This window comes from Hermetia illucens, chromosome 1 (genome assembly GCF_905115235.1).
Source record: "Hermetia illucens chromosome 1, iHerIll2.2.curated.20191125, whole genome shotgun sequence".
NCBI classification, from domain to species: Eukaryota; Metazoa; Arthropoda; class Insecta; order Diptera; family Stratiomyidae; genus Hermetia; species Hermetia illucens.
In genome coordinates, this window is record NC_051849.1 from 37,135,351 (window position 1) to 37,162,036 (window position 26,686).

At 43.5% G+C, this 26,686-nt stretch overlaps 2 protein-coding genes across 3 annotated transcripts in view; one reads left to right on the top strand and one right to left on the bottom strand.

Annotated features, from left to right (window-relative positions):
- Window positions 1-3,172: 3,172 nt before the first annotated feature.
- Window positions 3,173-4,426, bottom strand: LOC119657803 (SAP30-binding protein). Its single transcript, XM_038064902.1, has 3 exons — window positions 4,228-4,426; window positions 3,495-4,123; window positions 3,173-3,375 (listed from the first exon to the last, which is right to left on the bottom strand). Exons 1-3 carry the CDS (start codon window positions 4,342-4,344, stop codon window positions 3,228-3,230), a joined length of 894 nt encoding a protein of 297 aa, XP_037920830.1. The 5' UTR covers window positions 4,345-4,426; the 3' UTR covers window positions 3,173-3,227.
- Window positions 4,427-9,395: 4,969 nt separating this feature from the next.
- The window catches only part of LOC119653678 (ran-binding proteins 9/10 homolog), a 38,900-nt gene continuing 21,609 nt past the window's right edge, over window positions 9,396-26,686 (top strand). The window contains exon 1 of one of the 2 annotated variants that reach the window (XM_038058525.1): window positions 9,396-9,828. In XM_038058525.1, the coding sequence (XP_037914453.1) occupies window positions 9,558-9,828 (271 nt within the window). In that variant the 5' untranslated portion in view covers window positions 9,396-9,557. The remainder of the gene's footprint in view (window positions 9,829-26,686) is intronic. The other variant, XM_038058535.1, reaches the window with a different exon arrangement.

Sequence of the window (26,686 nt, forward strand, 5' to 3'; positions counted from 1 at the left end):
AAGCTCAAAATTAGTTCGAAATAGCCAGAAGCCGGCAAAAGGCCAGATCAACCGACTATTTCGGATATTGGTACTTACTTTGTGCAAGTGCCAACGAAGATGTTTCAAAAAATTCCCTATGTCGCTTAAATACATAATTTTTGCCGACATCAACATTCAGCTGCTTAAAGCCAAGTACTAGGATAAAACCCTTAGAAGTAAGAAACATTCTTACACTTCTGTTGATTATAGAATTGGTCGACATATTGAGGTACTTGAGGAGAAATATCATAGTTGGTTGATGCCCTACATATCCTACAGCCAAAGGTAATGAAAAATTCCGCCGAAGACAATCCCAAGCGCTTTTGAGAAAAGAGGGGGAATGAATTGCTACGATTTGAACGGCTGTGTGACACCCAAAAAATAGGCAACAACTTCTTAATAATTTTTACTAATAACTTCACGCTTTTTGGGATGTGTATACACTTCTTGACAGCGATATCGAAGGATCTCTAAAGATCGGTATTTCTCCAAGTTGAACGCTGAACATACTGGAGTTAAGCGAACTTAGATGGTAGGACTCTGGAGGGCATTCCTACCCTCCTTGCAGTACTGTACTATTGCACTCCGGAAAAATTGACGGCAGTAAGCATAAATCCGATGTAATCCGCGTGAAGTTGAATTTCCGTTGTACCTGCTTTTCATCGACTTCTAAAGCTTTGGACAGAGTGAACAGGGTCTGTCTGGAATGCTCTAGTAGTACAGAATCTTCTAAAGGCTGGATTCAATCCTGAGGCCGATTTTCCATTAATTCCTTTTGTACTGGCAGGAAAAATGGACATTTCACTTGGAATGGAAATTTACCTACAATGACCAATTTCTCGAAAATCGCTTCGTAGTTACCATATGTTACCGCTTGCGGCAATGTGCTTTTGTACTCTGGAAAGCCAAACGGTAGCAGACGCGAATCCAGTGTCGGGTTGCTTCTGACGGTTACCGCAATGCGCGCTCTTTTGACCTAGGAGCCGACCTCTGGCAGACATGTAACTGCAAGATTTCGGTCCAGGTTAAAGAGTATCACGAGAACTCCGATACCGAGTGAAATCCCCAGAAATTCAGCGTGGTGTACACCGCGATAAAAGGGAATTTGCTATTGCGGTAACGGGGGAGAGATGCTAGATGGTGCCGAAGAACGCAATGATTTCAGAAGCGTACACCGCATCAGGAAAGAGCTTGTGGTTGCAAATCTTTCGATGGTCCTGTGAAGAACGTTAACGGTCGACTCCTCATCCACGATGATAGCTGAAGAGGTGGAAAGAACAGAACATTTTGGAACATTATGCGGAGTTTAGATCTTCGCTTCAGCAGCTATTCATCGATTTCGAGAAAGCGTTTGACAGCGTAAATAGGGAGTGCAACTTCGATGCTGTACGCAGGAGGTGCATACCGGAAAATCGAATAGTCATTATCAGAGTAACATGTGATGGTGGTAAGAAGACTATACACAGGAGCAGCAACTCCAGCGGCAAAGGGACACGGAATCTCATTGTTCACCTTTCGGGTAAGTTTTCTTGTGTGTGTTTCCTCACTAAGGTGGGGTCCTTATGCGCGGAATTGGGGGCGCGCATCTCCCACCGCGGTCGACCGTATACAAGACGCACCCGTCCATAAAATGTTTAAGAATGTGCTGGAAGTTGAATCTGATGTGTATACTCTTCTTTGGTGGCGCAAAATATCACGTACTGCACCTTGATCGAAAGCTGAGTCCTCTTGGGTTGCATCTTTTTTCCGATATTATTTCTTCTTGCTATCGGTGACATTCTTCATGCTACTTTGTCCGGAAAAGTTCAATGGACTATGGCATCTTCCCCAAACACATCGACTATGGTGATGACATCTGTTTGCTCTCTCACATGGTGATTGACCTTGGGCAAATGGTTCTGGATTTGGAAAGAGAGGGTTGGGCTGAAGATAAACAACGACAAAACCAAGGTTGTGAGTCTGACGGGTCATCGCACTCCTCCTATCAGCATTATTGGGCAAATCATCAAAGGCGTCGATCAATTTGTATGTTTAGGAGGCGTGTTTTGTGCCGACGGTAGCACCGGTCGGAGGCATTAACAGCGCTAGATCTGCTTTCGCTTTCTTGTCGAACATCTGAAAATGCAATTATCACAACACCAAATTCAAGTTGAGACTGTTCTGTGTCAGTGTTCTTTCTGTGTTGCTATATGGGAGTAGCACATGAATATGATCCCTACCGTTAATCAATATTTTAAGCCTTCGTCGACACCCTTCTGCGTTGTATCATCGGATTACGCTAGCCTGATACTATTAATAATAATAATCGTTGGCGCAACAATCCATGTTGGATCAGGGCCTTGAAGTGTGTTAGAGCACTTCATTCAAGACCGTAACGGTACACTAGGAGGCAATGTGGTTAGCATTGCGCTCGCCCGAGATTATTACCCTGATTTGACTCAGGTACTGATTCACAGCTGAGTCGACTGGTATCCGACGTCAAATCACGATGCAAATTCCACTGCCACCAGTGAGATTTGAACCGCGACCTTCCGTATGACAGCCTAGTGCTCTAACCACTGAGCTATCCGGACACCTGATAGCCTGATACTATTACTAACGAAAAATTTGGTCGGCATTGCTGGACTCGCCATCCAGTGGAAACCATTCTCCCAAAATGGCCGCTGGCAGGTCATTTCAGGAAACCGTGGGGGGAGCTGAAGCGCATTTCAGGTAACCGTGAACGATGCCGCGTAGCGTAACGGTTGATGTGCTATACTCCACCAATGGATAAATTGGAATTATATTCAGAGGAGTTAAGGATGGAAGGTAAACGACCACTTGGGAAGCACCGTAACAGACGGGAGGACTCAGTGGACAACGCAAGCTACACGCTGGTTGGTTTCCGAAATTGGAGGAAGCGATCGCTGGACCGAGAACAGTGGAGACGAGCACTTCAGGAGCAAAAGACAGACATCGGACTATAGCGCCACAGAGGATCTCGTAAACCTTGCTACTACCGTCTATCGTGGAGCATTATATTTGGTTCTTCTGAGTCATTAGTTTTTTAAGGGGGTCGCGGTCTTAGTCGGCAATTTACCAAAATCACAGACATGTATATTTGTTGTCCGCGGTATTGAGTGACATTTCCCGCTATGAAAAAACACGTTTCTTATAATAAACTAAAATAAAACTCTTATATTTAAAGAAATCACGGTAAATCCCATTTACATATTCACTTTCTTCGGAAGCGACCCGAACGCGGATATGACTGTACCCTTTGTGCCAGTGACATTTGAAGTCAACGTTGGGGGAGGAATATTCGTCTTAGCCACTGATTGGGCAGTTGGCGCCGGCTGATCCCACTTAGATTTCCTGAAAAATAAGAAATCAATGTATCAGGGAAGAGTTAGCAGAAGTGAAAATCAGGTCCTGCATAGAAAATAACACTTTCGAAATAAATGTCAAAGTTCTCCCAGCAAAACAGGGATTACCTCTTCTTAGCTTCCTCCTCGGCTTTCTTGGCAGCAGCGGCAGCTTGATCCGCCTTGTCGCCCTCTTTCCTCTCCTTCTGGCGTTTCGCCATTTCAGTCTTCTGCGCCTTGGCCAGCTCCTCATAATAAGACTCCGGTCCCCATTGCAGCGGGTCGTAAATTTCCGGCGGATAGTTCGTCCCAAACTCGTTAATGTCACAATAGCTAATCAACTTCTCGTAAATGCTTGGATTACGGAAATCCTTCCGTTCCTGAATAATCTTATTCATATCCATATTCGAGTTGCGCATTTTATCGTAGAATTGCTGAATTTTATCCTGGAGTTCTTGTGGAACTTTCCCTTTCGGTTCTGGAGGTAGCGAGAAGCCATAGTGCGCGTACTTGTCGGTCAAATTCTCTTTGACCGGCGGTTCCTCAGTTTTGTCTGGAGCGTCGTCTTCTTCTGAGATTTCCATCGCGATTGTGTCGCGGTTTGGGGAGGTGTTCTCGTCATCTGATACGGCGTTATCGTCGTTGTAACTCACGAGACGAAGGGCCTTGTTCGCAGAAGATTTTGGTTGCTGTTCTGGAGGTTGCGGTTCGGGGCTGTTTCGCACGGGAGTGTATGATCTATTGGATGACGGGCGTTGCTGTAATGGGGAAAGCATTCAATATACTTCAACCATTCTCGGGAAGTAAAATAAGGAGGCTAACGGTAGAGGAAATTAGATGTAATCTGATTAAGACAACGTACTTGTGAATCTGCTGAACTTTCGGTTTCCGGGCTATTCTCGTCGCTGTGTTCCTCTTCATTTTCTGAGTCTGTGTATGTTGCGGTTAATGATGCTAATGCAGAGTTTCTCGAGCTCATTTCGAGAGTGGAATCCTAGACCGATTGCAAAAATTTAATATAAACACTGGCCGATCAGCCGAAAATCACACACATGTCAAATTTGACGGTAGTATCTTCTTCTTACTTAAGGAAAGAGAAATAACTGGAATTTCGAAGTATTTAAACTGAAGAAAGAAGTAATATATCTTAGCATCGTTTTTTTAAATTTATAACATAAATAACGTAAATTAAACTATTTTATCTCATGTCAAATAGTGGCTAAAATGCTCATGATTCGCCTCAGAGTCAGAATTTTTACGAAAAGGTAACAATCATTGTTAGTATTCTAACGGCGAACGCCTTGAATCTACACTATAATGTTAAATAAAAATAATATCACTAACCGAAATGTTATTATACGTACATACACACATTCTATAAGAACCGCGTCATGATATCAAATTTAACGTAATGCCACTGCACTCAGCCATTAATTCAAATTATAATCAAAAACCAAATACATGCAACGGATTCTATGCAATATCGTCCGTCCTGTCCCCCTCTATGGTTCTGAGGGTTGACCGAATATAAAAGACAATGAACGGCGTCTTGCGGTAATAGAGACGAAGATGTTGCATCGAACTAGTGGCGTGACATGTTTTGATCACATCCGAGATAAGGATATCCGCGACCGATATGAAGTTGGACCGACACTGGAAAAAATGCGAGAGAGGCATCTTTGATGGTATGGTCACGTAATTCGCGCTAAGGAGAATTCAGCCAAGATTGATCTGAGCATCGAAGTCAATGGTAAACGGCCACAGGCTGGCCGAAACGATGGTGGATTTAAAAGCCTCGAGATTGCATCCCGATCAGGCATTTGATAGAACTAATGGCGGAACCGATCACGAAGAGCCGACCCTGCTTGTGAAATCAACTCAGCGTTATACAGGCATCACACAAAACACGTAGTAGATACCTTGAGGGTTAGGTAATTAGTGTCTAATTAACATTAGCGCAATCACTATCAGCTTAGAAGCGAGAATTGCCCAGACTCAAGCATGTAAAACAGGTCCGAAAAATTTGAAGAAATAAAAAAAAATCAAAAACTGCAGAAAATATTTTAACGTCAAAAAATAGACAACTTGCGGTTTCGTGGAGGGGCGGGAGTCACCCTTAAAAAGTTATATCCACTGAAAGCGAAAAAAAAAATATTGCGGCGGCCACCCCCTTAAAAAGTTATCGTGCCCAAAAGTGGGGCTATTTTTATGTCATAACTGTAGGATTTTGCTCCTCACAGCGCGAAGGGAGAGTATGAAGGAAGAATCGGGAAATACTCACTCTCTCAGTCGCTGTAAGGAGAAGGGCATGTAATAGGAAGAAGGAACTAGCATAGCTGGAGAATCGTAGCGATCACCCCCGATCTAAGGTTACGGCGCCCCGGAAATAAACTATTTTCGTATCATTGATAAGTGCATTGGTAGGGCAATCATGGTTGCCATATGTAAGGGACTTACAGACGGGGCCCCCCGAGCCATCATTGGGGTTGAAGAGGGATACCTTCCTCTTCCACCTCAACCAGCTCTCCATCCCTCCGGCGCTGGGGTAGTAAATTCCAACACTTACCCCTTATAGTGTATGAAGTTCAATAAAATGGCAAACAAATGAATAATTTTGCTTCGGCAAACTTAAATCTGATCTAGGTAGTTTGATTTAAGCCAATCAGCGTCATCTTCATGAGTTGGGTTGTTCTTCAGTAATTTTCTTTGGTCAGTTTGCTGACATAACTGTTGACAAATCCAAGGCCAGTTGCAGATCACAGACTTTTTATGCTTTTGTGAAGGAAGCTCTTGAGGCGCTGCCTAGTCTCGTTCTTGTACCGGATACAGTTGGCCTCTCTGCATCAACCTTCTCCCCCTTCACCAACTTGTTCATCTGGCTTTCTGACTCCTGCATCAGACTTATGTCCGAATGAACTTCCATTCAGATCTGATTTGAATATTATATTGATAAGTAATATTCTGACCCATCGTTCCCCATCGGGAAACTTGACGTACCGCCCCTGTTCATTAAATTAGGACTAGTAAATTTTTTTGACAATTCTCTGAGAATTTTATCTGTTACATTGTAGAAATGCGGATTTTCTTAATTTTGCGCAATAACTATAACGATAATAAAAGAAATTATTATATCAGGAAAATCCCATACAACTGAACCCTTCTCCGTGACACAGTTTTATTTCCGTCCTTTCTCCCTAATTTTGCGATTATCATCTTTTTTTTTCTTCAGCCTTTGTCCCGTTCACAAGCGGAGTCGGCTCATCGTGATCGGTTTCGCCATTTAGCTCTATCGAATGCCTGATCTGGATACAATGGCCAGGCTTTTAAATCCCCCATCCAGCGTATCATGCCACCGTTGTTTCGGCCGGCCTTTGGTCGTTTACCATCGACTTCGATGTTCAGAGCCAGTGGCAAGTGAATTCTCATTAGCGCGAATTACGTGGCCATACGATCGGTGTAACCCCATATCGATTACAGATATTCTCATTTCGGATATGATCAAAACGTGTTACACCACTAGTCCTACGCAACATCTTCACCTCTATTACCGCAAGGCGCCGTTCATTGTTTTTTATAGTCGGCGATAGGACGGACGACATTGCAGTAAATTTTAGATTTGAGACGTTGGTTGATTCGCCGATCACAAAGAGCATCAGTGGTGGAACGTCAATTCATCCAGATTGCATTAATGCGTGATTCAATTTCACAACGCGGTTCTCCATTGGCTGATAACATTGGCCCGAGATATTTAAATCGCTCAGTTCTGGGCAGATCACTACCATTGAAGTGGTTGTGCTTGTTTCATGGGGATCGGTCGTCAAAAATTCAGTTTTATTTAAATTTAATCTGAGACCGTGTTGCATGAGGCGATGATTCCATTTTTAGACAAGTTGCTCGATATCCTTTTGCTATCAGATGCTAGGAAAACATCTGCATAAAGCAGTGTGTAGGGCGTTGGACGTTGGGTATCCCCTGTGACGGTGTCCATGAAAAGAACAAAGAGGAGTGGTGAGAGGGCGCTTCTTTGATGAATACCAGCAGAGACACGGAACGGTTTTGATACACCCGCCACACTTCAAACTTTGCCTTTCGAATTGTGGTAGAGCAATTGAACCCAGCGCACGAGTTCATCTGGCATTAAGTATTGTCGTAGAGCATACCAAATGAGTTCTGGTGTCACACGTCAAACATTTTCTTTAAATCCAGAGATGCAATGTACAGAGGACGATGATTGAGGAACCAGACAGCGTGTATTGTGTCAAAAGTTCAGCACTTCTTGACTACTTGAGTACTTTCTTGCCAGTCAGATGGTGTTCCACCTTCCTTCCTCAATAACCCGATCGAAGAATTCACTGAGCCACAGAGTTGGGGCCCAGCTCTTTCCATCGTGATATCGTCAGGCCCTGTGCCTTTCCCCAATTTAATTTGTTTTATTGCTTCCTCGACTTCAGTAGCGCTGACAGGTGGAATGGCTCCAAATGTCGACAATGCTTGTGAAAGTGGAGGATGAACAAATTCTTCTATTGAAATTTGTTAGAAATATTCTCGCCATCTGTCCGTCACGGCTCGTCGTTTGGTAAGCAAAGTACAATTTGGTAAACAAGTACAAACAGAAGTGTTCGATATCCTGTGTGAGTTGGTGTCGGCTTTTGACAAATCGATACAGATCTCTCTCGTCATTCCGAGTGTCCAGTTTGTTGTAAAGATTTTTAGAATAGACTTTTCAGGTGACAGCAATCGCTTTCTTTGCTTCCTGCATTCTTGTAAATTTGCCAAATGGCCATAGTTTTATCATCGAGAAACTTGTGACAGAGGCGTTTCTTTTCGCGGACCTTCATTTGAAAATCGTCATTCCAAAACCAAGTACCTCGGTTGATGAACCGCTTAGGTGGTTTGATGACTCCGAGGGTTGCATAGGCCGCTTTGTGGATCGTGTCCTTAATTTGTTCCACTATTCTTCCACATTGGTGGTAATCGCATAAATGCGATGATTTCTTCTTCCTTCTCACGAAATCGTCACCATTCAATGCGCGGTGGGCCAGTGTGTTCCTCTCGCTGTTTTATCGGTGGTTTGATTCGCAGGACGGCAACCAACGGTCGCTGTTGGGGTGCGATGGTCCCATAGGAAACGGCTTTGTAGTCACTAACGGTGGTGAAATGTCTGCGTCTTATGAAAATTTAGTGGATTTGCGTTTTACTATTCCCACTATGAAGCTGAGGGGCTCAATCGGATCATTTTGTTTTTAACCACATTCGAGGAACTTTTCTTTTGATCGGCATGTTGCGGAACCCATCTAGAAAAAAGTGCCTCCCATGAACTTTTCAGCCCAACTATTATATTAATTAGTAATCTCCCGAATCATATTTAACCAATTTTCTCAACTGGTTAAATATGTACAGATCCATTTTATATTATTAGCCATAAAGATAGGCTGGTAAGGGCGAAGTTAGATATGAACAAGTTCATAGATTTGTGCTGTCGATAGTTTCTTTTATGAAGTCTATGTCCCGCTGCTAGGAATAATTTGGGTGCTTGAATGCAGAAAGGGCATTATTTTCCTCCTAGTGTACATAGTTATCCGGAACTTCCTCAATATTGAGAATTGAAAAAGAAATTTAAAGCATTTCAACGCCGTATTCGAAAGTGGAAAGTGCTGCATAATGCTAATATAATTTTTGTGTGAACTGTCCTAAATTTGCGAATTTTAGTATTCCAGCTTCGTGCACTCTTTCCTCAAAAAGAAAGGATTTCACTCTTCAGAAACAAGCTTTTTTTAAATATGCATATTCTCAAAACAATCCTAATTTCCCAATGCCCCTAATTGCCCAAATTTCCATTCCCGTTTTGGAAAACAAATTTAAGCAACCGCGAAAATCGAATCGCACCCTGAACGTCCTTTCTATGGCAGTACAACCGTCAAACTTCACGAAGCGAATCCCCCTATTTCCTCTCTCCATTTAATTCGTTCGAATTCTCGCACACATCTCCCATCTTTGCCTATTCGTGCACGGTTTTCACGCACACAACCGTCCTCTCGCAATAGTGTGCGGGAATCTGTCCACCGCGAGCAGGAAGCAGTCGAGAGCAGACTTCGAAATCAACTTTTCATCGAGATTGGCACAGTCAGAAGCGAAGAGAAAAGTGTGGAAAAGATCGAACGGAAAAGCGCAGAAAACGGGAGAATTTCCTAAATGGCCGACAATAAAGTGAACGTGGAACTCGGTGACGTTGAAATATGTGATACGAATCTGTGTCGGAACAAGCGGACGGGTCGACATACGCATCACAATTCGTCGCAGTCGTCGTCATCGTCGCAGCAGCAGCAGCCCGTCGTCGATCGGCTGAAGCTCCTGTACCCAAACGTCAACGAGGCGGACACTCCGCTGCCGCGAGCGTGGAGCACCCAGGACAAGTGCCATGCCATCGGGCTGTCGCAGAACAATTTGCGTGTGCACTACAAAGGTACGTAGCCCCAGCATCGATCCCAGGCAGGGCCTGCCCGCGCGGCCAACGCCGCCGCGCCACCAAAAACAAAGCCTTCCCATGGCGACGGGGCTCGTGTCATTCGCCCCTGCGTTCGTGAACAAAGCCCGTCGCGACCGAAAAAAAAACCAAACCGAGGCTGGACGGGCACCATGACCAGGAAAAGTGCGAGCAATGGCAGCGCTGGGCCGCGAATCAGGTGCCGTTGGAGCGGAGACAAAGACCCTGGCACGGCCGCGCTACGCAGAATGGAAGTGCGTAAATAAATGGAGGAGCCCTCGCGCTGCGCTCGCTTTGTGTATTGTGCGACGGTGCTCGGGCATCAGCTGATTGCACGACATCCACCATGTCCACGTCCAGCGCCAGCCAATTTTCTGTCAATTCTCGTGGTGGTCGTTGAAAACAAAGTGAGAGCTCGCTCACGCCGAGTGTAGGCCACGGGCTCGGCGTGGGGCGCGTGGGGGCTCCGTTGGCCCAATGGTGTGTGGTTGGCGCGGGTTTGTTGATGGCGAGCGAACGAGGCGAGTTGGTCGCGTTTTTCCCTGTTTTCCGCAATCGACATTGAACGGGAATGTGTAGAGTGCGAGCGGGGGCCGGGGGGAGGTGTCTTGAGTTGTTGAGCTCCATATACAGTGTTCCTGGCACGTTTTCGTACACCTACGAGTCGAAGTCGAATGGAGTAGCACGCGCTCGTCTGGGGTGCATTTGCTTTGTTTTCGCGTATGCAAATTTTCTAGGAAGTGATTTCTTGCGAAGGTTTTGTAATTTAGCAGCCAAAGCGAAAGGTTCGGTGACTCCCGCGGCAAGACGAGGTGTCTTCCTTCTGTGAGACATTGAACTTAGATTTTGATTTATTCTGCTACGCTCGGAGCAACGAATTGTTCATTAAACACTGCAAGAGGAACTGCTATTTTACAGTTCACACAGGATTTTCCGATTTATGGATGGACCGATTGCAAATATTACCCTCCGGGGAAAGTTACGTTCCACCATCAAAACTTGTTCATATATTGCACTAGCCAAGTTTCCACTCAAATTTGCAGCAATTCTTACAAACTGATAGCTCGTCTGCAGTTGATTGTATGCTCTACCACTCCTGAACTGAATTGTAAATGTCGAGGCGTCTGTTAAGGACGAGAAAAAGGTATTATTGAGTCAGATTTTCAGGCGCTCACTAGCAATCAATTAGGGCAGGGCCCGAGTGTCTTTACGACGGCTTAATTGGTTGACTGTCAGCCTTGGTTACCTGGTTGTGGTCCTGCTGAACGCACTTGGACATGATCAAGTGTAACGAACCTGGGGAAGGGTAGTAAGGAAGTAGAAACAAAGGAGATGCTGTATGCTCCACAAAAGGGTGATGAGAAAACGTGAGGATACGAAAGGCTTGGTGGATCTAAATGTTTTGCCTTTGCTCATAGTATACTTGAGGCAAGAATAATTGGATATTTCGCTGAACCAAGCGTTTTTCAATAAGCCACCGGCCATCCAAGAAGGAGAGAGGGGGTTACAAGGGGACTTATTGGTTTTAAGTGCATCTCTTAAGGCTACTTGTTGTTCCGAAGAACAGATTTCATGGTTCCTTAGGAAGAATTTACAGAGGAATTATTTCTATCGTAGCAATGCTTCGGAATCTGCTCCAGCTTCCTTCGTATTGGGAACTAGGATAGCAGCTACCTCCATCTTCTTTTTCTTCAGCCTTTGTCCCGTTCACAAGCGGGGTCGGCTGGTCGTGATCGGTTTCGCCATTTGGTTCTATCGAATGCCTGATCTGGGTGCAGTCTCAAGGCTTTTAAATCCCCATCCAGCGTATCAAGCCACCGTTGTTTAGGCCTGTCTTTTGGTCGTTTACCATCGACTTCGATGTTCAGACCAATCTTGGCAAATGAATTCTCGTTAGCACGAATTGCGTGACCATACCATCGAAGACGCGTCTCTTGCAATTTCTCTACGATCGATGCAACCTCATAACGGTCGCGGATATCCTCATTTTGGATGTGATCAAAACGTGTTACGCCACTAGCCCAGCGTAACATCTTCGTCTCCATTACCGCAAGACGCCGTTCATTGTCTTTTATAGTCGGCCAACACTCAGAACCATAAAGAGCGACAGAACGGACGACATTGTGGTAAATTTTAGATTTGAGACGTTCGTTGATACATGGATCACAAAGAACACCAGTTGTGGAACGCCATTTCATCCAGGTTGCGTTAATGCGTGAAGCAATTTCATAACGTAGTTCTCCATTGGCTGATAGCGTTGACCCGAGGTATTTAAATCGCTCAGTTCTGGCCAGATTACTGTTATTGACAGTGATTGTGCCTGTTTCATGGGAATCGGTCGTCAAAAATTCAGTTTTGTTTAGATTTAATCTGAGACCGTGTTGCATGAGGCGATCATTCCATTTTTGGACAAGTTGCTCGAGATCATTTTTGCTATCAGATGCTAGGAAAACATCATCTGCATAAAGCCGTGTGTAGGGCGGTGGACGTTGGATATCCCGTATGACGGTGTCCATAATAAGAACTAAGGGGACTGGTGAGAGGGCGCTTCCTTGATGGACACTAACAGAGACACGGAACGGTTTTGATACAACCGAAATACTTCGAACTTTACTTTTCGGATTGTGGTAGAGCAATTGAACCCAGCGCACGAGTTCTTCTGGCACTAAGTGTTGTCGTAGAGTGTACCAGATGAGTTCGTGTGCCACACGTTAAACACTTTCTCAAGATCCCGAGATGCAATGTACAGAGGGCGATGCTTTTCACGGTGTTTCTCCATGAGTAACCGGATAGCGTGTATTGCGTCAATAGTTCCGCACTTGTTGATAGATTTGTCAAGCATGCGTTCAAACATATGGTATGGGAAAGTAACCGGATCGGATGGTAATTTGAACACTCTGCTGGATTACCTTTCATTTTCCATATTGGAACTGTGGTACTTTCTTTTCAGTCAGATGGTGTTCTTCCTTCCTGAATAACTCGATTAAAGAATTCACTGAGCCACATTGTTGGGTTCCAGCTCTTCGCTTTCCAGACCTCAAAACACTCTTGGATTTGCAAGTTCAGAAAACTCCCTCCACATTTTAACGTTCAGTGAAATTTGGGGCGCAGACGGGCTTCAGCCTCGACAGGGGGACCGCATTTTGGTGTCCATCGATCTCGAGCTGGAAGAAATGGTCTCCCCGCTCGAGAACGCGGTACGGGCCTTCATAAGGAGGCTGCAGCGAGGGTGCAGAGGGCGCTTTGTGGATCGTATCTTTCATTTGGTTCCACGATTGTTCCATGTTCGTAATGGTCGGAAATCATTTCTTCTTTCTTCTCGCCATGCAGCTATTCATAATGCCTTGTGTGTGAGGTGGGGGAAGGGCAAAACCTCTGAGCAATCAGACCTTTGTGGTCCATTGTACCCCCTTAGGATCGCATACTCTTCAGCCTGAAAGACCGCTGTGTATTGTCCCGAAAGAAAAGCCCACTCCCCCTTTTTATTCGAGAGGTCTAGAACCATTTCCTGTTTTTGAACCATGGGTGTAGAAGACGTCAGTATATCCTGACACGCATTCTTCTGGTTCGTCCCAGTTTCTCTTTGTTTCAAGAGAACATCATATCTTCTACCAAACAGATGTATGGGGATCTGAGAATCGGAAGGCATTGTGAAAATTAGATTCAGTTCTCCCAGTGATCTGTGCCCCCCATGTCCATTGTTTTCCCATAGATCTGATCGAATTAGTCTATGAGCTGCTCTTATTGCAGTGCTCTAAATAAACAATTCCAAGGGCTGCAAATTGAGTAATGCATTCAGAGTTGCATCGGATGTGGTGCTCATGGCGCCAGTGATACCCAGACACACAGTTATTTGCAGTGTGGCTAGTTTACAGCAAAAATTCTTTTATTTCACCTTAACCAACCACACTACGAATACATAAGCGAATATCGGCCTAATGATAGCAACTTATATTCACATTACTACCTGAGGCTTAAGTCCCCATGTCGAGGCAAAGGTCCGCGTAAACAGCCCATAAGCTGTGAGAGCTCGTTTCACCTTTATCTATACGTGTTTCTTCAAAAGAAGCTTCGTGTCTAGAATAACTTCCAGATATTTCACTTTTTCGGAGAGTTGAAGGGTTGTACCCCTCATCTCTGGAAGGCAAAGACAGTTTCCTCCTTTTTGTAAATAATACCATTATGGTTTTATTTGGTTTTACTGAAAGTCAATGCCTGAGACATCAACTGTCAATCAAATCAACGGTGCGTTATGTATTTCTACACACCACTCCGAGATCTCGACCAACAGCCAGCACAGCCACGTTATCAGCATAAGCTTGAGCGTGTATTAGCAGATTTTGGAGTTCGAGCCTCTCCAGGCATTTCAGCGAAAATGATGTTAGGCGGATTTGCCTAAAGTTCTTTGGATTTGAATAGACATCTTTCCCAGGCTTTGGTATGAAGACTACCTTCACCTTCTGCCAAGAAGAAGGCATGTAGCCCAGAGGAAGACATGCTTTAAGTACTTTATACCCTCCTTTAGTATCGCTGGTTAGATGCCATCCATGCCAGGTGCTTCAAAGTGTTCAAATGATAGTATAGTAGCTCTCGCCTTTTCATGGGTAACAACTTGCAACACTTTCGTATTGAAGGGTTTGCAGGAACTGCCAATTCACTTCTTCCCACTTTTGAGACCTGTTCTCCCGGGTGGTGTACTTCCAGAGAGTCTGTATAGACCCAACTCTGGAGCTCGTGAAAGTATCATCCGGTTTTCTAAGACAGTCCAACTTGGCCGACTCAGCCTTATTAAGGACTTTGCACAGCCTGTCCCTTTCACCTTCCAGTTCCTCACAGTATGCTCTAAAAGAGTTTCGTTTCGAACGTTTTACGAGCCTCTTATATTCACGCTATGAGTTCCGGAGGTTTAGCCAGTCTTCATCTTTATTGCTTTTGCAAGCACGATTTAGAAGTCTGGTTGATTTCGTGAAATCTCTGCAGTTCTCGGTTAAACCATGGAACTGTTTTACCACGATCTTCTATCGCCAAAGGAGTCCTTAGTCGTCTAGGGAGCTGAACCAAGAAGTTCATTGAACTTCGTCCAATCCGTTTTCGCAATAGTTAGACTAAATTTTAGGTAACGTAGACACCGGGTGTAGGTTTTCCACTGAATTAAAGAGCCCGTCTTCCACGGACTTCTCCGTGGGGAAACATGAATTAGGTGAGGGTTCTAGAATCCGTGCCTCAGCCACGAACTGATTCCTCAAAGTCGCAGGTGGATTCGAAGTCTGTGCCTTCCCGCCACTTGGAGAGTTACAATCCTTTGTGTCCATCTTCATGTGTTTCTGGACACTCTTGTTGAGTAGTAAACTACCACAAACTCCCCCACTACGACAAGGTGGTGTTCGAGGCGAAGCACAATACTTTAGTGTTAAGTGACGCGGGAGCTGTTGAAAATCTGTTCAGTGTTATGCGGGGTGGCGTTGCATCCCAGGCAGGTATTTTGGATGTTGAGGTTGATTCAGGACAAGTACGGATTGAAACGAGAGCACAAATCGAAGTTAAGTAATAATAGTTCTTGTTGATCGGCGTAGAGTTTTCACGTTTGGTAATATGGTTGGCAGTTTTTAATCAGTATCAAATTGACATTAGGTTCCATAATCAGATTTACGACTTCCTTATAGTGCAGTTGAGCACTTGCAAGTCTGTAAGTGGTATCATTGCGATGTTTCCACTTTAATTTTCAAACATGCATGGTTTCCTGCTGCAAGGGGTCTTGGAATGACTTGCACCAAGAGGGGAAACATGTTAAGTAATCACTTGGGGCGTGCGTTGTATAGATTTAAAGTTTGTTTCTATGATATCAATAGGGTCTTCTTCAAGAAGGCTATACACATGAGGAGACACGGCAAAGGGACACGGAATCTCATTGTGCACCTTTCCGCAAATTAGGTAAGTGGTATTGGTGTGTCGATGTCGCCTAGATGGTTTTCTTGTGTTATTTCACCTTATGCCAGCGGGAAACAGATGCATCCAAAAAGATTGATTTTTTATGCTTCCTAGGAGAGCGAACATGGATCTATTGCCGAGAATGTTTTATTTGCTTTCACCAAGCTTCCCACAGAGAAATTTTAAACATAATTCACTCACTAATTCCATTAAGATCCATTGCCATTAATTCGAGGAAGCTCTGCCTTTGGTTCCCGCTAGGATGTGCGAACCTGTTTGGCTTGGTATATGTAGGTTCGCTAGCGCTTACCGCCGATTCGATCGGGTGACGATTTTTTAGCACAAATCGAAGGGAATTTGCCGCCAACGCTTGTGACGTATCCACATATCTGTGACATGGAATGTTCATTTTACATTGCAGTTGCAAATGAGTTGTAGCTCATCTCGCGCGCTTGTGGATAAGTAGAGTCCAGTGACATGAATACGGGTTCCGTCCCTACTTAACTGTTGAAATCTACAAGTATGATTTTGATATCATACTTGGGACAGGCTTCGAGGGTCCGCTCAACTGCCTCGTAGAAGGTATCCTTCTCCGACTCTGCAGTCTCCTCTGTAGGAGCGTGAACGTTTATGAGGCTTATATTTCTAAGCTTGCTTCGCAAACGCAAAGGGCTGACATTTTCAAAGCCGATAACAGCCGGTTTCATTTTTTGGCTGACTAAGAAACCTACTCCGAGCACATGGTTTATTGGATGGCTGCTATAATACATGGTTTAGCGGCTCTTCTCCAGGACACCGGTCCCTGTCCATCGCATTTCTTGTGACGCTGTTACATCAGTCTTATATTAGAGCAGGGTATGAGCTGCTCAGCAGCAGTCGGTCTGTACAGGGAGCGCACGTTCCATGAGAAAATGCGCAAATCGTTATTCCGTTGTCGGGTTCGTCGTTGTGTAATCCGTCCAGACCGAGGCTCTTGTTGTGGCTTCGTAACAAGTTGTTTTCCGTGTAGGGTTGTCGGCTCTACCCAACCCCCAACCTGGAGGACCAGTTGGTACAATTTGTCCTGTTTTGAGGCGCGGGAGACTCGCCTTCATCCTTCTCCGTCTGCAGTTTTTCATAAAGAAATAACTCCCAGCGATCACCACGTGGAGGTGGAGATAGGGTTTGGTAGTAGAGCTATTGGTGTTGGTTCAACAGGCGTTTCCCAGGTTTTATACTCCATCGTGGGTACCAATCCACGTTTCGCCCTGGGACCTATACTACCCTTTGACCGTTTTTGTCGGATTGGATGTTTATGAATTGTCGATAAATTAAAATTTATCATATCTTTTGGTTCCTATTTTGGACAAACTGCCAGTGATGCGGTAGCTGAAGTAACATGTAGAGTTGTGTATTTTTCACCACAGCCACAGACTGGGTTGACTTGCTACAACCCAAGGGCTCAAATTTAAGTCCGTAAATCTTTTCCTGGTTGGGTTGTTTCGCAAAGTTTTTTATCTCTTACAAGAAGATACTTTCGAGCACTTGATTTTGCGAATACAATTTATGCTAGCTTGTCGGGAGGAGTGGAGGGGGATTCCCTCAGGCCCAGAGTTTTCTCGGGAGGTCCGAAATAGTACCTCTGTACCTCTGCACGTTTGATCATATTGGATTACTTTACTTTTGGTCTAAATATAAATTCACCAAATCTATTCAGTTTCCTAAGAAATTGACAAAGGTGTAGGTTGTTGAACTTTTAGACTATTTAAATCTCGGAAGCTGGCATTCACTATAAATGCGTAATATGTGTATTTGTTTTGCATTACTTTACATCGCACTTGTTGCTTTTTTAGGAAAACTTAATAATAGTCGTGGAATCTGGTTATAGCTTTACGCTCAAAATTATAAGGAATTTACGTCAAAGCGGAATTTAAGCGTTTAAAAATAATCTTGGAAAACATTTGGTTGGATGTAGAATTATAGGCAGAAATAAGTGCAAATTTTAGATAATTTTATTATCTTACATCTCAGATTTCAGCTGTTTTGCGAGGGCTGATGTTTCTGAATTTTTGTTGACTATGCTATGTACTCCAGGGCGAAGTTGAACTATTTGTTAGTCATCTTGTTTAAGTCCATAATCTATCCTGAAGCTTGGCGTCGATAAGCTTAGTACGTTCACCTGGACGATAGAACGCAACTCCCAATTCTAACAATATTTTGATCAATGTTGCATGATCATTACTGCCGTATGCTTGTTTAAGGTCCACGAAAATCTGATAGACATCCGCGTCGTAATTGCTAATTGATTAAACTCCAATTAGTTATTGCCCTCAGGAGGAGGAGCTAGCAATAATCTCAACCTATGCTTAAGGCTGCTTAAAGGAGAGAAACTGTTGTGCGTTGTAACTTCGGCAAAGTCTAGGAATTGGGTAATGGAAGTAGATTTCGAGCTCCTTGAAGGGCACGTTGAAACTATCTGCGTTATTTGTATTATAAGACGCAGGACGGCAAGTGATTTCGTTAGAGACGGAGCAGTCCATCAGACCGGACGAACATTTAAAAAATATGCATAAATCCAGATAGGATCTACGCTGGTGTATGAAGGAGTGGTTCAGAAACCGGAAAAACACGAGGGAGATTTTTCTTAAAAAAAGGTTACGGGTGAATTTGCGTTGGACAAGGGCAAGAGAATCACAGTTAGGGAAACATGACCAGATCGCGGAGCAGTATTCGAGGGCATTGCTTACGAAGGAATTAAAGAGAGCTAAGGAGAGTTCGATTAATTCAAAATCAGAGGAGGAGCGAAGTGTAAAGCCCGATAATTTTGCTGCTCGTTTGGTGACTTCAAGGCAATGGGTGTCGAAGCAGAGCTTATTGTCGAAAGTGACTCCGAGGTCTTGAGTGAAATTTAGGTATGGTAAGGAATGTCTGTTCAGAGAGTAGGAGAAGGAAGTAGGTGAGCATTTAAGCGATTAGCACATAGAGCGACCCTTTCTGACGTTTAGCGCTAAACTATTAGCAGAGCACCAAAGAGCCAGAGTGTCTATAGTCCATAGGCGACGATATAGCGGAAAACACCTTAGGGTTGTCGGCTTAGAGCAAACAGGAACAAGTAAAGAGGGGAGCGGGGGAAAGGTCGTTGATCAAAAATAATAAAGAACCCAGAATAGATCCCTGTAGGACGCCAGAGCGTCAATTATGTTGCAAGTGTAAGGCTCTAGCCTTTTTCTAATAATTCTGTTAGTTATCATAGCTTTTTTTATATGGAAAAAATAAAACTTTTTCAACAGTCCTCCTCCTGTTGTCTGACGTATTGTATTTTTTGTATTTTTTCTACCTGCAAATAGTGTCACTTGACTGGGGTTGCACATCCAACCACTCATTTCTTTCGCACTGGGCTTCATTCCTCACTTCTACTGTACTTCTTACTCCATTTCCCTAAGTTCACCTTTTTTCGTATACGTTGTCAGTTGGGCCATGTTCAAAATCCGCTTGTGAAACTTGTTCCTCTTGCACTCATCCATAATTTATGGATATTTTCTTTTTATCGTGGAGATTTCAATATCGAATATAGCCTTTGTTGGAAAACAGTTCTCTGCTTTTTTCGGCATCGATATCACAATCCGCAAAAAAAGTGGTCGCTGTCGCAGTTTGAACTTCGGTGTGCGCAGATCAAAAGGACTATATACAGAAGGAGCAACTCCAGCGACAAAGGGCACGGAATCTCATTGTGCACCTTTCGGGTAGGGACGAGGTGGGTAAGTGATTAGAGACTCATGTGGATAATGTATTACTGTGTCGGTGTATCGATGTCGCCTAGGTGGTTTTCTTGTGTGTGTTTCCTCATCTTATTTCAGCAGGAAACGGGTGCATCTGGAAGACTGATCTTGGTAGCATTTATTTATTTGCCCCTCACTTCCTAGAAGAGCAAATATGGATCTATTCCCGAGAATGTTACGCGTGTTTGTTTCCACTAAGCTTCCCATAGCTTCTCAAGCATCATTCGCTGAGTGATTCTATTAAGATCCATTATCATTAATTCGCCTTTGGTTCCCGCTGGGATGTAGGAAGCCATAACTAGCTGTGCAATATCTATTGTTATATCAGATGACGCTACGTGCTCGCAACAACAACGTGAGTGCACACGTATGTACTGCATTACATATATGGCGCTAACACCAGCCTTTATGGGCGGAATTTTGGTCATGCAACTTCCATCGAGGTCGAGGATGTGCAGTCTCCATAAAATTGCAAAGAATGCGCTGGGAGTTGAGTTTCCTGTATGTAGTCTTCTTGACACTGACGCTAAACCAGTACCCTTGGTTGGTTTTGTCATCTTTTATTTGACGAAGTCTGTTATATAATTTCGATGCAGGTGGCATGTGGATGAAGCACTAAACTCCTGCTGCAGGCTGCTCTGTCCGTTACCATTTGTCACATCATGAAAGCTATGTAATATTCGCAAATTCTAAGAGAATGATAAAAACAATTCATTAGGTGCTACCTTCCTGAGTTGACAGACGCGAATCAATAATTCACATTTGATTTTTGAGACCTCCAGGTATCCCATAAATGGCATTTTTTCTCCGGTTGTAGTTATATGGAGTATCAAATAAAAAGTATCGATTAGTATTTTCTGTGGAACCAGGTCCTTTTTAGCGTTGGAGAATGGGTGTGGTCGAGGTGGAAGTTAACAAGTGCATCCATTCTTACAAATTATTAAGTCTTGTAAAAAAATATGGTGCTTCTATACGCCATCTTGGTCTAAACATTTTTCTCATCACGATATCTGCTCAAATAATAATAGGAATTTACGAGGGTCAGTGAAATATAAACCAGAATTTGGTTATCAAGCGTTGGTGGAGAGTCGGAAGGCTCTGAATTTTTTCCATGAATTCTATCTAGGTCTTCTTACTTCAGTTCCGTGTGCCTTACCAATATTATTCGTATTCAGCCATATTCTACCTCTGTTGCACAACAGATTACTATAAACTTTCTGACGTGAGAGGAAGTGAGGCCTTCAGAAATTTTAACACGTTTACGAGCGCGAATCGGGGCTGAAACTCCCTCCAAAGCCTACATGTACGTGTGGCATAAAGGTTTTTGTGAAGGAAGTGAAATGGTGGAAAATCAAGGATATGATCAACATCCTCGAATTTCCATAGCAGACGAAACCATCCGTGCAATTACGGGCCTTTTGAAGGAAAACCGGCGCCCTGCCGTTGGTGAAATTGTTTCCTCAGTAGGTCCAATTCGTCGAGTACAATGGACCAGTAGGGTCTGTTTGCTCAGAGACTTTGCTTCTGCCCCACCTCACACAAGTCTCAATCAGGAGAATGTACATTCCATCATCTGAGAAGAACTTGGATTCTCAAAGATCTCAGCATGATGGGTTCCCGGGCTTCTTCCTCTTGGTAAAAAAACCTGCATTTGGAAATTTGCCAGCGTTTATTGGTTCATTATGCTGAGGAAGGAGACAACCATTATGAGCTTTGGCGTCTGGTTTCCGGATCGTGTTGGAAAAACCAGCTTTTATCGCCTGTAATAACCCAATCAAGCAGCGTGGGATCGTTTTCCACTTGTTCCAAACAGTCTTTGCGACAATCATTCGATGCTGCTTTTGCTCCTCAGAACGGTTCTTTGGAACCATTTTCGCGCACAACTTTTTCATCCCGAAATCGTCTGTTAAAATTTGTCTGATTGTTTCACGGTTCATACCCAGTTACGAGGCCAACATTCGAACTGCTAAACACCGAACTTCACGGAGTAGGGTGCGCATTCGCGCCAGTCCGCACGTTTTCACGCCCCCCTTAAACTCTTTATGCCATTGAAACACCTGGGCACGACTAAGAACAGTCAGTCAGGCTGCACAAATAAAGCCAACAACGCGATTGTCTCCGGGGGAAATTCCTACAAACGTGTTTTGGGATTCCAAAGGTATTCTTTTATTTGATTTCTTCCTGAAATGCCAAACAATAAACTACAATCTGTTTAATTTTTTGAAAGAAGCTTTTTGAGGTCAAAGGTTCAATCTTGATGAAGAGGTTGAATGAACTTTTTATGCTTAATTGGTTAAGGGCCCAGCCTTCAACTTTTTATGATGACGGAAACCTCCAAAAAAATGTGTTTCAGTACAAGGAAATTGTGTAGGGAAATAAGAAAAATTGCTTCGAAATTATTTATATAAGGAGTAAACAATTTTGCAGCAAATAGAATATAAATTTAAGCATGATACTAGTTGCTAGCTTGATAACAGCTATAACAGTTCAGAATTCTATATATATGCAATGTCAGTATGACATAAGAGTACAGTACAATGTCAGTTTGACATTAAAGTGAATAGTCTGCCATCTTAATGCATATACACCAGGTGTGTTCCTATGGAACCGTCATGTACTCATCTATTTTCACCTTAGAAATACACAAAGCCTTTCATATCTGAAGCGTCATTTTCCGTTTTTCAACTGGTTTCCAGCAAATTGCAGGTATGGTTGCAAATTGTCTGCAACAACCAATATCTGTTAAAACTGAAACTATTCTTAGGAGCCATTCGAATCTGCCCTTCATTTTATAGCCACGTATCAAAATAATTTACTTCGTTACTGTCCGCATCAAACTCTTTGCTACATTCGTTGAATGTTTTTCTCGCATTACGAGTTGCGGAGGGTTTAGATAATCGACTTTTCCTTGGGTTTATTACCACTATCGCTGCCTCCGTCATACTCATCAAGTCAATTCGCCTGTGATGGGATAACAAGTTTTTTTCACGCACGAGCACACATGCTCACATTAAACCTCTTTTCACTCACACAGCGAACCCAGGGGCCATATACCATAGAGACTTTGTTTACATTTTCGCTCTGCAACTGCCAAATTTCCGAATCTGGTCGAGTGCTCGGTAGGCAGTCGTAGGATTTGATAATTTCGCATGTCGAAACGAAACCATTCAATTGGGTATAAGCAAAGTTTTCACCAAACTTAATACATTTAGCACTTGAGAGAGCTCTTGGTGGCCTGGTTCCATGGCCACTGCATGCGCATTTCCACAAGGTTTTCACTTTGTATGGCTCTCGTACTTATGCCAATGTTTTTGTTATGGTTCTGCGCTTACGCGCTATACACTCCCATTGTTGGTGGCTACATCATAACAAAGATATCAAGAGTCTGGTTCCAGGTGATATTTGTTTTGCTTGTTGTTATGATTCGTGGAGTATCTCGGGGACAGCTGTTTCGTGCTGGATGCTGGCTGCTGGCTGGGATTGGGTTCTTGATATCTTGGGATGAATGGAGGAGCGAGCGAGTGTTCTAAGCTCTCGTTAATCGCCCTACCTGATATTTCTTGATGTGGTTTGGCACGAATGCTCATTGTTGTCGTTTATCGGATATTCTTTTTTTCAAAACGGCAGTGACCTCTGCAGTCATTCAACCCAGGATCTGCGTAGAAATTTTAGGTAGGCGGAATTGTAGACAGACGGGTCTGTCTGTGCAAGAATAGTCTTGTTGATTTCTGCAGCAATTGCCATTTATTGTTGGTCAAAGGTCGTAGATGAGGAAACCCGACATAACACATGAGATTCTCTTTGTATCTTACTGATAAGGTTTAGTTCAATTATTCTGCATAAATAGTATGTGTACGCCAGAGGAAGGAGTAAACATGACTTTCTATTGAAAAATTTTATTTATATTTGAAATGTTAAATGGAATGACTAATATTGTAGTTAAACTGAACACTTATTTTTGATTACATTTTCAACAGAGAATACCCCTGAAATCGTAGATAACATTGTTCTTCTGGTAACGAGAATCATTTTCAAAATGTGGGCAGTGCACTATCTGGAAACTGTCTAGATTATAATACTTTGGATTGTTAGAAACGATTCTAAATTTTGAAAGTATGAGGCAGTGGTAAAAAATCCTTTTGAGCATTGGATTGGGAGTAATAAATATCCACATTATAAAGTCCGTAGATTACCGTCCGTAGATACAAATCATGGACTATGGATCTACTTAAAGACCGTCGAGGGAAAATAGTAAATGAGATAAATAGTTTGTGTTGTTGTTTGTGTGTTTGCATGAGTGGAGGAAGAGGCAAAGCATCTGAGCACTCAGATCGCAGTGATCCATTGTACTCGAACGCCCCTTCAATTTCTAAGAACATCCTCATCGCGTTCTCGTCGTTCAGGGTCGTATCTTTGAATCGAAAAAATTAAGACTAGATTCACATGATTGTTCACGCAGGTAAGCGTGTTGGTTTTCATTTAATATGTGCAGCCCTACTGCCTTCTCGCAAATGTGACGCCAACCACTCTGATCTGTTTGCAGCTTTTTGGGTTTGAATATTCAAATTTCCCGGGTTTCGGTATGAAGACTATCTTAACCTTCTGCCAAGAGGTAGGCCAAAGCGATATATCCTCGGAAAATATGTCTTAGAGGTCGCTCTAGGTGCCCTATACCCTCCTTTAGCATCTCTGGATAGATGCCATCCATGCCAGGTGCTCTGAAGTGCTCAAATGACAGTATAGCAGCTCTCGCTTTTTCATTGGTAATCACCACTCTCGCAGTGTCCCAATTCCCCTTGCAACACTCTCCTGCCAACTCTCTCTTTCCCACTTCTGTCACTTGTCCTACGGCTGGGGTATTTCCAAGAGAGTCTATATATATCCAATTCTCAAATTCGTGAAAGTTTCATCCGGTTTTCTGAAAGAGTCAAACTTGGCCAGCTCATCCCGTTTAAGGAGTCTCGCTTTGAACGTTTTACGAGCCTCTTAGGTTCACGTTGGAAGCTCCTTAAGTTTAAATAACAAAAAATTCTTTGGGAACCTCGAAGAGATCTCTAGTTGCAGGGTGGGTGAACTCCTTCGTAAATGCTACTGCTGAGCTGGCTGAATTCTTCTCTCTTTGTCCTTCTTACAGCAGTTATGGCCTTCGGAGTCAGTGGCATCAAAACCGTTAGCTGAGCTCTTCGAAGAGGTCACTGGAATCTACCTACCAATCCGCAGCTGCAGTCAATAATTCAATGGTTACAGTGAGCAATTGCAATAGGACGAGTGGCATTATAAATTCTAAAAACTTTGTAGAAATCTCGTTCTCAACAAAGCTCAATCGCCATATCCCTAAGTAACATGAATGGTTATAGTTTACTTTTACTTTTTTATCTTAGGGATCCCAAAGTGATTTTACGGCAATAAATGCAGTACAGGAAATTTTAGGATTTCCTCTTCATTTCCTCGTATTACCGTTCAATTTTCCTACTTAAGTGGAATCCCGATAATTTGGACATCGATTATTCTGAGTGTAATTATGCGGTGTTTCCAACGATTAATTATCTGAAATAATAAAAAACTTGCTGTTTCTTTTTTGTTGGTGTGGACATTAATTCTTGCAAATACCGATATCTCGGAAACCACTTGTTGGCACTGATGAGGTAACAAGTGGTTCCCGAAATATCGGTATTTGCAAGAATAAATACCCACACCAACGAAAAAGAAACAACAAGTTTTTATTATTTCAGATCGATTATTCGTATTTCCGACTAATTTGTATAAATTTGCCGGTTCCCAGAGTTAACTTTGTATATTTTACACCTCCGACATTCCGTACCAAATCGTCAGTCCCTTAACCATACGTATTATCGGGATTCTAGCGTATATGGATGAGCCCTTATCAACTAAGGTCTGCTGATATTGAAAGCTGCCTGTAGCAGCACCCATTCACAATAAAGTTACTGTCGATTTGTTTTGCTTTGTGATTCTCGTAGCGGTGTCTTGCGAGGTCTTAACAGTAAATCAATGAATTGAAGAAGAAAGGACGAGGTACTATAATCAGAATGGTCGCTTTCTTCTACTTCCGTGTGAATTCCAGAGTTACAATGAGGTTAGATGGTGGGACTCTGGAGAATACTCCCCTTGTGGCACTGTCCTATTGTATTCCGGAAGATAGGTAGGTAAGTATTAGTGGCCATTCCGAAGAACTCAATTAGCGCTGTGATGCGCCTTTTTTGTACAAACTTCTAAGATCATGACAACTGCTTTTCGGAGCCAGCCCATGACATTTGAGAAGGACAGTAGCTCCCTTGCCCCAAAATTCTTTCTAAATGATCTCTTTGAGGTCGAACGAATTCTTTTCTTAGTGTCCGCAGCCAGGCAATCGGCAAGGAAGTGGCTGAACGTTTTTCCCTCGTCTCGCAACTTTGGCAATGTCAAGTGTAGAGTGTGCCAAGTTTGGCGCCATGATCCGCTAAAAGCGTCCCGTGCAAACCGCTGTAATCATTTGCACGCGTCGGGCGTAGAAGCTCCCGCGAGCGGACCTTGTTCTCTTCGACTTAGCGCAGGTAGTCAGCCTTCGTCATCTGAATTCAGTGGCTGTTAAGTAGTGCTAGTAGTTTCTACCCCAACTGCGCTCACCAAGCCTTAGAAATTAGAGCCCCGCCTGACCAGTCCGTCGGTCCGTTCTTTGGTCTGAGCGTGCCACAACCAGCTTGGAGGATATTGAGCACAAAGATTTAATGCCCTTTTGGTTGTCGGTCAGAATGATTATGTTACACTTCGGGTTTGGATCATGTTTCTGTCATCGTCAGGAATCCGGTATCCTCAGTACTCTGCCTGGAATACACTGTTGGTTGGTCGTACGACTATGTATCGGAGAAAACTCTACAGATCATCTTTGATCCGTCGGTGCAGAGTACTGCGCCACTCTCCCCTGGTTGAAGCTCGGTTTGACTGTGGCGTAATCCATTGGGAATATTTAGAGTTCGTTTAGGATGTTACTATGGCCGTAGGGCTATGCTGTTCAACATCCCGATTCACGTAGTCTGGCAACCCTGCACGCTAGCGTATTTAGTGTAAAGAGATGCAGAAGTACTTTGAAGGCATCTGCCGGGCAGGACTCCAGAGCCCTAATAGCACCTGCACTCGCAGTTCTTTGAATCTCA